This window comes from Oryza sativa, chromosome 8 (assembly GCF_034140825.1).
Source record: "Oryza sativa Japonica Group chromosome 8, ASM3414082v1".
Lineage (NCBI taxonomy): Eukaryota > Viridiplantae > Streptophyta > Magnoliopsida > Poales > Poaceae > Oryza > Oryza sativa.
Genome location: NC_089042.1, coordinates 28,585,758 through 28,597,500, shown reverse-complemented (window position 1 = coordinate 28,597,500; position 11,743 = coordinate 28,585,758). Strand labels below are relative to the sequence as shown.

The following is an 11,743-nucleotide window of genomic DNA, read 5'->3' as shown; positions in this document are numbered from 1 at the left end:
CAATCGAACTTTCTTAGTTGAAATTATCATATTCATCGGCTACTGATCTAATACAGGAAAGTGGCAAGTCTGCTCGCACTTGAAGCTCAACGTCTAGTGGAGATGGATGAGGCCTTACCGATCATGCACCTTGACAAATATCCTAAGCTGGAGAAACCTATCGATGGAGATCCTGTGCTTGGTGGCGTACTCATCAAGCACACACTCCTTCATGGCCGCAGCAGCCACCGGCGGCGGCGTAGACACACACAACTCCAGTGTGTACTTCGCGAGCGGCCTACAGAACAAGTGAAACACTGATGACAGCAACACAAAAATGAATCACATAGCTAAGGTCGGCAGATTAGGGACCTGACTGCAGGCACAATCATCGCAACGCGCGTGCTGTTGCGGATCCCTGAAGTTGGTTGTGTTCCCCTTTAATCTCTCTTTACATTTTTGTGAACATTGCAGCTAGATTTCTGCTCTAAAAACCAAAAACTACTCATTTTTGTAAATAAAACAGAGAGGATACAATATAAACTTCTAAACTACTCTAAAATTTAGATGCAAAGAAACTCAATTTTCAGATGCCACATTAGTTGCAAAAAAAACGTTGAGATGTAAACCTGAGTGAATGATGTGCATATCGGGAGCAGGCACAGCGGTCACGGTACTACGAACTGTGCAGCAAACCGACATTGCTCCGGCTGGATACATGAGCAGATTACAGCACCCAGAGCAGACGAGCTGGCTTTGGGCCCCTGAAATTGCACAATCATGGCTCTTCAGAGTTCAGAGACTGACTGAATGTCACATTTCAGCAGCTAGCATTTTCATTTTCAGAGAACAAAAGCATTCTCCATGCATTATTTTCATTTCAGACAACAGAACTCAGTAGTAAAAAAAACTTGCATTTTCTCAACAGGGAGTTCTCTCTAAACTTTCAGGATTTCTATGAGCACAATAAACTGCAACCTCTGAACCAGGAAGAGTAACATCTTATTCAAGAAAAACCTGTCTATTGAAGTTCAGTTCATAAGATTTCTAGTCCAAAAGGATGCACCAGGGCGAACACTATGGCATGTACATCTTGGGAAAGACGGAGGGGCCGTTTGGTTCGCGTCCTGATGCTTGTATGCCTGGCCGGAGCGCTGCCTGAGCTCCAACAACTACGTGTTTGGTTTGTGCCCTGGTGTATCCTGAGCTAGCCTGACCTGACTCTTCATTAGCCTGCTATCTTCATTAGCCTGCTAAATCCTCAGGCAACTTCATTAGCCTGAGCCAGGCCATCGAATTTGGACGCCTGAGCTTCAGGCAGCTACTCTTAATGATGCATGTGTCATTTATTCTATGCTTTGCTCTGGTAAAAGTTGCTTTTTGATATTTTATTATTCTTCAGGCATGTGCACGAACCAAACACACAAAGCTTCAGGCTGCCTGATGATCCCACGCTGCCTGTCCGGCGTGAGTTTTTCTCAAGCGTGGCCCTCAGGACACGAACCAAACAGCCCCTCCATTTTTGAATGGTCGTGAAAAATATGAAATAACACTCAGGCCAACATTTCTAGGTGACCAACCAACATCAGGGAAAAAAAACTAAAAAAGTAGCTGTGTTCTTGCAGTGCCAAGTTGAATCCATACCATTGGGAGGTGCGAATGGCACAGGAGTTGGATATAGGGCAAGGGGAACCGGCATTGCCGTGACGGCTGCCTGAACCGACGGCGTCGCTTGTAGATGCTTCGCAGATTCCGGCAGCAGTCAGGCAACTGAAATCACCTTTCCATTCCCTACATGAAAGAAACCCTGCAGAAAGATGCAAGAGAAGCTGATGAGAAATCAAGAAAGATTTCAGTTCTGAAGAAACCAGTGAAAGCTCCAATGGAAAAATGTAGAACATCACTTCAGTTTGCAACAAGAAGTTTCAGGACTCTATATGCAACAGAAAATGTGTTCAGCAATGCACATCAGTTACAAAAAAAATTCAGCTTCTTGGTTGAATCTCTCATCAAATCTGATGTTCAGGTTCTGTTTACATATAAAAAAAATTAAGAACCACTCCATAATTGAAAATTCATTGGTGGGTATGGCATCCAGGCAAACAGCTATCTGAGTACTTATTTTGTGCTAAAACACCAACAAAACTCACATGAACTTTTATTAGTTTGGAGAGAATAGGCACACCACTTGGGATTCACGGCCAATAACGTCCATAAAAACTATTTCCCATTGATAACCTAATAAAAGATGAGCAAGAACAAGTACAGGATAAGGTAGGATACATAATTACCAGCTAATCTTGAGTCCAAAAACAACAAGAAATGTTTGCCATCAGCAATCAAGAAACAGGTAAAGAATCATGAACAAGACCAGAGCAAGATAAAGAGAAGATAGAAACACAAAGATGGAGGAATTATCAACCATTCAACAACACATCCAGGGAGAAAAAAAATAGGAGCAGAAGCAGCACCTAACAACAGTGCTATGACCCAATCTTTATGGTAATCTGGCTTGCATGAGAGCAGTTCATCAGTTAGTACATCTCTCTCTATCTCCTCTCTCTTACAGTGTGAGATAGAGCTTGGCAAATTTACAGGGGAGAAGAAAAGGAGCTCATATGATAGGAGGTCAAAAAGGTACCCCAAAAGTTTCTCACGGCTTGAAAGGACTTTTCTCTTTGTGCTCAAAGAGAGTTTTGTTTCTTGAGCTATTACTGTCCCAGGCTATTATTTTTCATGTATTACACAATTTTTTGTACTAAAACAACTGCTTGAGACAATACAATCCATTAGGAGCATTGGTATGGGAATTGCGCATTTCTGAAGCAGAAAGTTAAAGGAGCTGAAAATTTTATTTCTAAAAATTCCAGTAATATGCATATTAGGATATCTAAAGTCTTCCTTGTTTGGATAGAGCAGAAGCAGTCCACAGTTTGCACTCTTCTGATATCCTAGTCATCCATGATGCAACAAGTTCCCTTAATGATGCAAAAGCCGTTTGTAAATGTTCACAAGATCATCGAGTGGTCCTCTTGCCAGGCTCGCTGACGGTGCCGGCAAGCACCATCATGCGACGCACACCACGCCTGATGCCTCAGCTCCGCTCTCGCCGCTGCATGACCATATTTGTGGCTAAACGCCTACACCAATACTTCCTTTTCCTCTCGAATAAGGTAGGGAACAGGAACAACTGACCTTTCTTTTGTTTTTTCATGGCAGGTGAAATCGATTGTTGACGGTGGTGCAGGCGCAGTAGCAGATCAGATGTTGCCGGATCCGACGCCGCTTCCTCATCAACAACGGCGGTGAGCTGCTCGAGGAGAACTCGGCGCAGCAGTCGTCGCCTCGTCGGCCATGGCGGCGAAGGACGCATCGGTGGCGCTCGGCGATGGCGACGGTAGCGGAGAATGGCGCTGCGGCGGTGCTCGGCGACGGCAGCAGCTGTGCCGCGGTGCTAGGTAGAGGCGGAGCGAGGCGAAGGCGGAAGAGGGAGCGCTCGGCGACCGCGGTGGCGGAGGCGGAGTCAGCTGCGCTCGGGCGACGGCGACGGCGGCGGAGGTGGAGGCGGCGGCGCGAGGGGGTGAGACGACAGGGAGGAGGGGAGGCGGAGACGGAGGCGCTCGGAGACGGCGACGCGACGGCGGGGGAGGTGGAGGCGGTGGCGCGAGGGGGAGGCGGAGGTGGCGCTCGGCGGCGGCGGCGGGAGAGGGAGGATAGGGCGAGACGAGAGGCCCTGGGAGGGGACACGGGCAGTGACGGCTAGGTGTGTCTGGTAATGGGAAATGGAGGGTGGGATTAGGATTGGAAATGAACGAAGTGTTAGGATTAAATGGAAGAGAGAGAATGAATGGTTAGAATTTAAAGATGGGTGGGAAATTATTTCCTTTTCCCATTTGTCAAACGCTACCTAGCGTTGGGGAGGAGTGGATTAGTGCGTGTATTTTTACGAAAAAGCCCCTCCTCTTCCATATTTTAGAGCGTAGTCCTAATTCGTGATTTTTCTCTCCTTCGTATGGAATATCCGGCTTTACTAAGGGCCTACACGTAAAATACCATCTCACATAAACGGTTCGAGAGGGACCTTGATCTAATTACACAAAAATAGAAAGACTTTTTTTGCAAAAGTGCCAACCTACGCACTATTGCTATCCTACGTGGCATCGCCCAGCGCCCGCCCCTTCAGCGGCTCTTAATAATTCCCCGACTATAGGACTGTAGCAAAATCCGACGTGGCGTCGCTCCCTGGGCGCCCCTTCCGCCAGCCTTTATATATTCTGATTCCGATGGGAAGCCTTCCCACCATTCCTTTCATATTTTACTGAAACTGAGGGTCTGTTTGATACCGCTCCAACTCCTAAATATAACTCCAGGAGTTAAGTCTGGAGTGGAGTTGTGGAGCTGCCTAAACCCAGCTCCACAACTTGAGGTCCATCAGATTAGCTGAACCAATCCATGTTCATATGATATCATGCAATCCAGTGCATCAATTGATGTGCATTTTGCAATAACTGATCTACCATAGTGCTGTTGTTCAATTGAGAATCATACATATCTTGTTTCAAAAGAATCAAAATCCAAACCCTAGCTAGCTACACAAAAGATGAAATTTAGATGGGGTTGGGGGTAAATACCTGAGATGGAGTCGATTGGAGAAGAGGATCCGACGAAGGATGGGCGCGACGTGGGTTGCGGAGGCGGCGCGGGATGGCCGCGGTGGAGTCAGCGACGGTGGCGACGGCTGTGGAGGCGGCGCGGGTGTCCGTGGCAGCGGTGGAGTCGAGCGGTCCAGGTGGATGCTGAGGAGACAGCGGCGATGCCGGTTGAGGCGGCGGCGGAGGTCGAGCGCGACTAGGAAGAGGGCGGGAGACCGGATCGGCCGTGGCGGGGCGATGCCGGTTGAGGTGGAGGGCGAGGAGACGCGAGGGGGAGGCGCACGGCGGTGAAGGGGCGAGAGAGTGCGAGGAGATGGCGGCGCTGATGGTGGCGGATTCGGAGAGAGCGCGAGGAGAGGAGATGCGGCGCTAGGCGGTGGGAGATGCGGGAAAGGGAGCCGTCGGATGGACCTCGTCTGTTCATTTTGGACCATTTGATATGTGATATGATGAATAAGTAATGAGTAAAACCATTTGTTGAACTATAGTGTAGATTTTGAGAGATGTCTTCTGTTTTTCATTTCTGTGCATATGGATAAAACTCATTACCCAGAACAAGTTAGCTGAATTGCATTTCTCTTTTATTTCTATGCTTTCTAAAATGGAACTGTTATACTGCCAAATTCTCAAAATAATCAATTGTTACTCAGGGCTTGTTTGACACAGCTCCAGCTCCACCCCTCCTGGAGCTGGAGCTCAGCCAAACAGTTTCAGCTCCACCAAAATTGAGAGTGGAGTTGGGTGGAACTCTCTCACAAAATGTACGGTTTGGGCATGTTTGGCACAGGTCCAACTCCTAAATTTAGATTCAGGAGTTGAGTCTGGAGTGGAGTTGTGAAGCTGACTAAACCCAGCTCCACAACTCTAGTACATTTTGTGAGAGAGTTCCACCCAACTCCATTCCTAGTTTTGGTGGAGCTGAAACTGTTTAGCTGAACTCCAGCTCCAGGAGGGGTGAAGCTAGAGCTGAAGCTGTGCCAAACAGGCCATAATTCCTGTTTTCCTACTTTGGCCACGAAAATGTGATTTCTATTCCTATGCGATGATGGACGCTGTTTTGGAGGGTATTAGTATTACCTCAAAACAGATGTTATTTAGTAATTCAAGTGCCGCACTTATCTCTTTTTTTTTCTACCCTATAGTTTAACAAATAGTCTCACTCATTCTTTCATTCCTCGTGAAACGGCCAGGATCATCTCGGTGAAATCACAGCGGTCCAGATCGCTCCCACCTCACACTCTCAACCCGGCGCGCCCCCTCCTCTCTCCCCAAACGATCGCCCCTCCCCAACCCGTGCCTCCTCTCCCTCACGCACTGCCACCGATCCCTCCGCCGCCATCGCATCTGTACTCCGGCCAAATCGGCGCCACCGCCGCCGCCCTCGATTGCCGCCACTCCGCCGTCGTCGCATCCGCCATCGGTCCGCCGTCGTCGCATCCGTCGTTGATCCCCTCCCATCCTCCATCGCTCCCCTCGCGCCGCCGACGATCTCCGCCTCGACGACCGGCTCTGTGCCGTCACTCCTCGCGATCCCCTCCCGTCCTCCTCCGCGTAGCCCTTGATCTCTCCTCGACCTTCTCCGTGCCGCCACCGATCTCCGTTGCCGAATCAACGTCGCACGCCTGGCCAGTCTCCTCCACGCCACCATCGATCTCCGCCGATCGCTGCTGTTCCCCGTCGGAAGCTCCACCGCCGCCCCGCGCAGATCAACGTGTTGCTGTCCCCGACACCTCAAGCTCCACCGCCACCCCTTCGCCGCAAGCTCTACCGCCGCTGCCCCCTTCTCCACCGCGCCGCCACCGGCAAACATTAAAAAAGGTAAACCAGTACTTGCATAGAAATTACATGCTTTATCTAAGGAAAATAAATTACAAATTTCAAGTGGCAGAGCATCCAAAATGCATGTGTATTATTTGCTTCTTAATCCTGATCATGCACATATTCATAAATTTAGATGTGTAAATGTGTTGCAATTGAATGGTTAATCTGCACCCCTATGGCCGCCGGTTGTTAATTTTTACGAGCTGATGTTTTGGCTGACATTTTTAGTTTTCTACGACAAACTGCTCTCAATTATGCCCGTGGCAAATTTGCTCGGTCAAGTTATTTTATAAGGATGTATAAATTTTATGAATAAAAACTTATGTTTGTGATGTAAATTTAAGTTCACACTACGGTTAACTATATACAGTATGTAGGGTTAGATGAAAAATCACCGTAGCGTTAGCACGGGTAGAGTCATGCAGTCATGCAATTTTAAATGTCTGTGGGTAGACAGTCATGCAGCTTGAATATTAATTTTAAATCAGGCAAAATGCACTTGAGGCTATACAGTCATGCAGCTGAATGAGTATTAATGTCATAATCATGCAATTTTTGAGAGCCAATTTCTTAACATTTGTTTGCAGCTATTGAATGCCTCGTTTGGTCAAAAAAAAATTCCTTTATTGTGTGCATGGATTTAAAATTCCTTTATCTCGAACTATGTATATTCTACTCTCCATATCTGTCTACTCTTTATGATCACATAGTATTGTCTCAAATAAATTTGATATGTAGCTTTGGTGTCTTTAAATGACATGGTTGTTTTATAACACCTTTTATATCATGATTTCTTGTATAACATTTTTCATTGAATGCTTTGCTGTTAATGCTATCCCCTCAACTATCAGTAGGACCAGTTGGATCTCTCGAGTCTCATAAAGAAGAGGTGCTTGTGCTTGTTGGTTCATCAAACAGCTCCATCAAAGTGGTAGGGCTTGGGGGAGAGGCCAAAGGTATGGGTTTTTTTTTCAGCTTTACATTTTTTTCTTACTGGAATTCGTTGGTATGCATTCAATGGTTTTCAAGGTTGATACGATAGTGCATTACTGTTCTGAAACGAGAAGCTTATCCTGTGCATCTTCAGTGATTTGTGAGTATTTCATCCTAGAAGACTGCATATTCGCATTACATTAGTTTCCAAATTTCTGAAGTTTTATGTTATCCTGTTGATACTGGTTGCCTGAGTAAGGAGATGGATGCAGATTGTTATGTTCATAATATATATTACAGACTGTATATGGCTGCAGATGAAATTATGTATTTGTGTTCAAATGCCAATGTCGGGTAAAATCTGAATGCAGATTTTTTTTCCTATATACCTTAGTTTGGTGGCTCAGATGGTAAGATTTACAAATATGATTGGATTAAATTATTTAAAGAAACCTAAGAAGTGTCAGCGTTGCTACTTATAATAGATTTCATTCATGTCGTATGGTGGACTTGATTTTGTAATTTGAACCATTAAAAAGGAACCTCCTTTTACTGTGGGTGCGGCGGGCCTGTCAGCGGGGTGCTGTTGGCGATGGCGGGGTGGGTGTGGGCCGCCGCTTTGACCTCACACGGCATGGTGCATGCTGATGTAGCCCTGGGTCACCCTCTGCGTGATGATTCTAGGTTTCGTGTTACTAAACTTGAGATGTTATCCACCTTCAGATTCCTCTCTTGCTTTGTCACCCGATCTCATCCAGGCAATGACTACTAAAAGATTGGAAGGCAATTGCATCTTTTGGGATCCTTATTTTGTAGGAGAATAATCAGGATGTTTATATTCTGCTTCTTTGCTTATTCATCGAACTGAATGTCAGTAATTTAATTTAACAGATTTTTAGTTCGTCGAATGCTTTAGTTTTTGTTACAAATTAGAGGATGTGTTTCAATATATAGATTTTGCAGAAGTACCCAATCCCACACAGGTTCAGTGGTGACCCAAGGCTGATTTGAAACTTTGCGCTTTAACTTATGTCCAAGTGGGTTCCTTTTTTGTGAGCAGATATGTCTTATTTGGAAAAAAAAATGGCATTGTTTTTCCAGAGTTTGGGTGTGCTTATGAGGTAGCAAGGTAAATCGTGCATAATTGTTTATTCTTAGTATCTTCTATGATGCAATTTAAGTACACGAGGTTGCTTTGATTTTAAATGAATCTTGCTAGAATTTTTATTAAAAAAATATCATTCATATATATTGCATAATAAAGAGAAACCATTTGTAAGTTGTAACGAAATCATTTGTCATATTAGAAACTATTTTAACAAAAAGGTGACATTTTGCATAAATATAAACGTTGTGCTTAGAACAATTAATTAGCATCCTTATGCAACGATCTACTACATTATTATGATGTGCTCCGGAATAAATATATAGAGTAAAATAACAGTAATTTTAATTCAAGATATGCTCTACACAACAAAAATTTGTCTTTTTTTATCGGGTATAAGTTTGTAATAATCTATAACTGTTCTTATTATCTGCCCCTACAAGCATTTGCTATTTTAAAAATCTTTTTGCTTATATGTGATCCGACTTAAAAAAAAAATCTTGCCATGGTTTGCCATGTTTTTATTTCTACGTTGACCAGTACATACTTTTTGACAGGTGAGCTTATTAATATTTGAGATGATGAATATCACAGAATTTGTTGTAAATACTGGTTGGAGCTAGAGGTGATACTATGAGTTTGCAGCTTCTAAAGAGTCAGGATTTTTGTATTTGATTGTTAACCTGGAAGACCACAAATGTTTAGTCATGCTATATATTGATATGATTGTTTTAATCTTCAATAGGCTGATCATCATATATCTTGTTATATCTGCACACATGAATTTTTTTAAATTCTGCAAGAAAGCTATTTTAGCTTTGTGATGCTGATTATTGTTTGATTCGCATTATAAAATATCACCGTAGCGTTAGCACGGGCCTATTACTAGTAAATCTTAATTCATCAAATGTTTCACTTTGCAGTACTAAGAAGCCTGAGATGGAGGACACCTCCGTCACCGACAGCCTCGCCCGCACGAGGTTCGGCCCCTCCGCGCCACAAGACTTATTCCATCATTCTCCCCCCAAGTCTTGGACGTCGTCTTGTGAGAAAGTTGGGCCATCCCGATCCTAGAGTAGAGCTCGAGGAACTTGCTCTCGTTCACGAACGGAGCAAGCACATCCGGGTGAGGTACCACTTCATCCGGAGGAAGGGAGCATCAACACCAAGACTCTTGGGAGGATCAAGTTCCTCGAGCTCTGCTCCAGGATCGGTATGGCACAACTTTCTCACAAGACGACGCCCAAGACTTAGGGGGGAGAATGATGGAATAAGTCTTGTGGCTGAATAGTTTAGTCTTTGCATTCCTTTTTGCCTTTTCAGCTTTTAGATGCTCTAGCTTTTTCAGCTTTTAGTCTGTTTTAGAGGTTCGCAACATCTTTTTTTCCCAGGGTCACGTGGAGCGATGATGACACACTTATTTTATATCAGTATTGTGTGGAAGAAGTCGAGGCTTCTGGTGAGTTGTCGGAAGAGTCTTATCGGTTGATCCAACAGAAGATGTGTGATCAGGGAGCAACCTACGGTGTCAAGAATATAAAACAAAAGATCATAAACATCAGAAAATTGTGGGCTAAAATGGTAATATTACTTACACTTTTGTTTAAATTCTTTGCAAACAAACGTTTACTATTCTCTTATGAGTATTTATTTTGCAGAGATCGAGAGATTCTCAGGATTACAATTTGAGGTGTCGACATCATCTGGATTTGCTTGACAGATTATTTGACCAGGTAAAACCTTTTAAATCTAACATTTCATTTCTCAAGTTTTGTGCCTTCCGATTAATTAACGTTTGTATCATTTTAGGCTGGTAGAGCTCAATCAAGCAAGGATGACAGTACTCAATCAGGTATGGGTCGGGGGTCGGGGTCGGGGTATGGGTATGGGCAGGTCGGGGGTCGGGTATGAGGTTTTGGGTATGAGGTATTGAATCGAAGGAACTCTTTTTTTTTCCAGATGCTGAGATAAAGACATGCAATCAAGTAGATGAAGTGGAAAGTGCTGCACCTCGAGTTAATAACCAACCTGATGATGGAAAAGAAAATCAAGCGATTAACCAAAGAGACATTTGTTTGGACTAAGAGATTCAGAAGTGTCTTTTTCGGATCAAAGGCAAAGACAGTCAGTATAGCTTTTGGCGAAACACTTCAAGGTTTCACTGAAAGGCAGCAGGCCAAAGGACCTCATTGCCACTAGAAGTGTCCGCAACCCACATTAAAGAGTACCACCTGTTAGAGATAGGCCGAAAGATGATTGATAAAAGATATTGGCAAATATGTTCTCTAGCAGGAAAGATATAGGCCCGAAAGGTGATTGATAACGGATAATTAGAAACATGCTCTGCATCACACAAGGAAGACTCCTGACAGTAATCGCCCTGCAACAGTCACCTTGTCATTGAGAGAAAAAAAATTCGTTGACAACATGAAGATAATAGTGGGATAAGTTGGTTCTGTTGAGAAACATCATTCAAAGGCAAAGTTATCGACCCTCGCATCGAATAGCAGAAGTAGCTAGCACCCGGAGACCAGGAAAGCTAATATGAGGCAGTTTGTGGCAAGTTAGAAGTAAATGACAAGCATGATATTCTCATGATGACAAGCATGGTATCCTAGTAATGTCGAGCTGATCTCGACGCATGACATGAAGTGAGTAACTTGTATGAGGTTGACTCCAAAGATATGAACTATGCGAAGTTCTGGAACTGAAGCCCCATCTTCAAGTGCCGCAACCCAATCGAAGTCAGCTAAAGGTTCAACCAGGGACAAGTCAGGTGAAGAGAAGATTCCATCTGCAACAATGGATCGGGCCAAGTAGTCCAGAGTGGAGATGTTTTGTTAGGCAAGTTTGTTATAGAAGACGGAGCATAAGAAGTCAACCAAGAAGAGAAGACCGCCCAACCTATCTTCTTGCTAGCCTCCTCGAATCTCGGGGACGAGATTCTTGTAAGGGGGGTGGATTTGTCACGTCCTGATAAATTCATCCCGAATTAAAAATCATTCGCTAAAAGGAATAATAGAATTAATTAAAATTCGAAAAGAAATTGGCAAACACTAAAATACGTACAAGAAAAATTCGAATGAGGCCCGGAGAATTTTTGTTAAATTCTCCTTGGTCTAAAAGGAGCCCTCAAATTTTACTTGAATTTTCAGAGCACCGGAAATAATTATTAAGCAACAAAAACAATTATCAGAGTTTATTAAAAAGAAAAACCTAAAAATAACCCTCTCTTTCCCTTTGGGCCAAGTCT

The 11,743-nt window shown here is 44.2% G+C and overlaps 1 protein-coding gene and 1 long non-coding RNA gene across 6 annotated transcripts in view; one reads left to right on the top strand and one right to left on the bottom strand.

The window, feature by feature from the left end:
* LOC9267053 (uncharacterized) overlaps positions 1 to 3,746 on the bottom strand; it is a 5,525-nt gene extending 1,779 nt beyond the window's left edge. For 2 of the 5 annotated variants that reach the window (XR_010734795.1, XR_010734794.1), the window contains exons 1-5: positions 3,175 to 3,746; positions 1,624 to 1,786; positions 609 to 743; positions 352 to 466; positions 119 to 277 (exon numbers count right to left, since the gene is read on the bottom strand). This is a non-coding gene — a long non-coding RNA (uncharacterized lncRNA). Of the gene's footprint in view, positions 1 to 118; positions 278 to 351; positions 467 to 608; positions 744 to 1,623; positions 1,787 to 2,129; positions 3,092 to 3,174 lie in introns of those variants that run through there. The other 3 variants (XR_010734796.1, XR_010734797.1, XR_010734798.1) reach the window with 2 other exon arrangements.
* Positions 3,747 to 5,870: 2,124 nt separating this feature from the next.
* On the top strand, positions 5,871 to 11,524 carry LOC112939886 (uncharacterized). Its single transcript, XM_026027506.2, has 6 exons — positions 5,871 to 6,449; positions 7,304 to 9,470; positions 9,882 to 10,071; positions 10,149 to 10,223; positions 10,300 to 10,342; positions 10,450 to 11,524. The coding sequence occupies exons 2-6, from the start codon at positions 9,430 to 9,432 to the stop codon at positions 10,572 to 10,574; spliced, it is 474 nt and encodes a 157-aa protein (XP_025883291.1). The 5' UTR covers positions 5,871 to 6,449; positions 7,304 to 9,429; the 3' UTR covers positions 10,575 to 11,524.
* Positions 11,525 to 11,743: the final 219 nt, after the last annotated feature.

Excerpts from the sequence above, each read along its gene's own strand:
- LOC112939886 (XM_026027506.2), top strand. The coding sequence starts at position 9,430 with ATGGAGGACACCTCCGTCACCGACAGCCTCGCCCGCACGAG. Across the intron at positions 10,224-10,299 it reads TTGACAGATTATTTGACCAG|GCTGGTAGAGCTCAATCAAG; the intron begins GTAAAACCTTTT and ends GTATCATTTTAG. Across the intron at positions 10,343-10,449 it reads GGATGACAGTACTCAATCAG|ATGCTGAGATAAAGACATGC; the intron begins GTATGGGTCGGG and ends TTTTTTTTCCAG.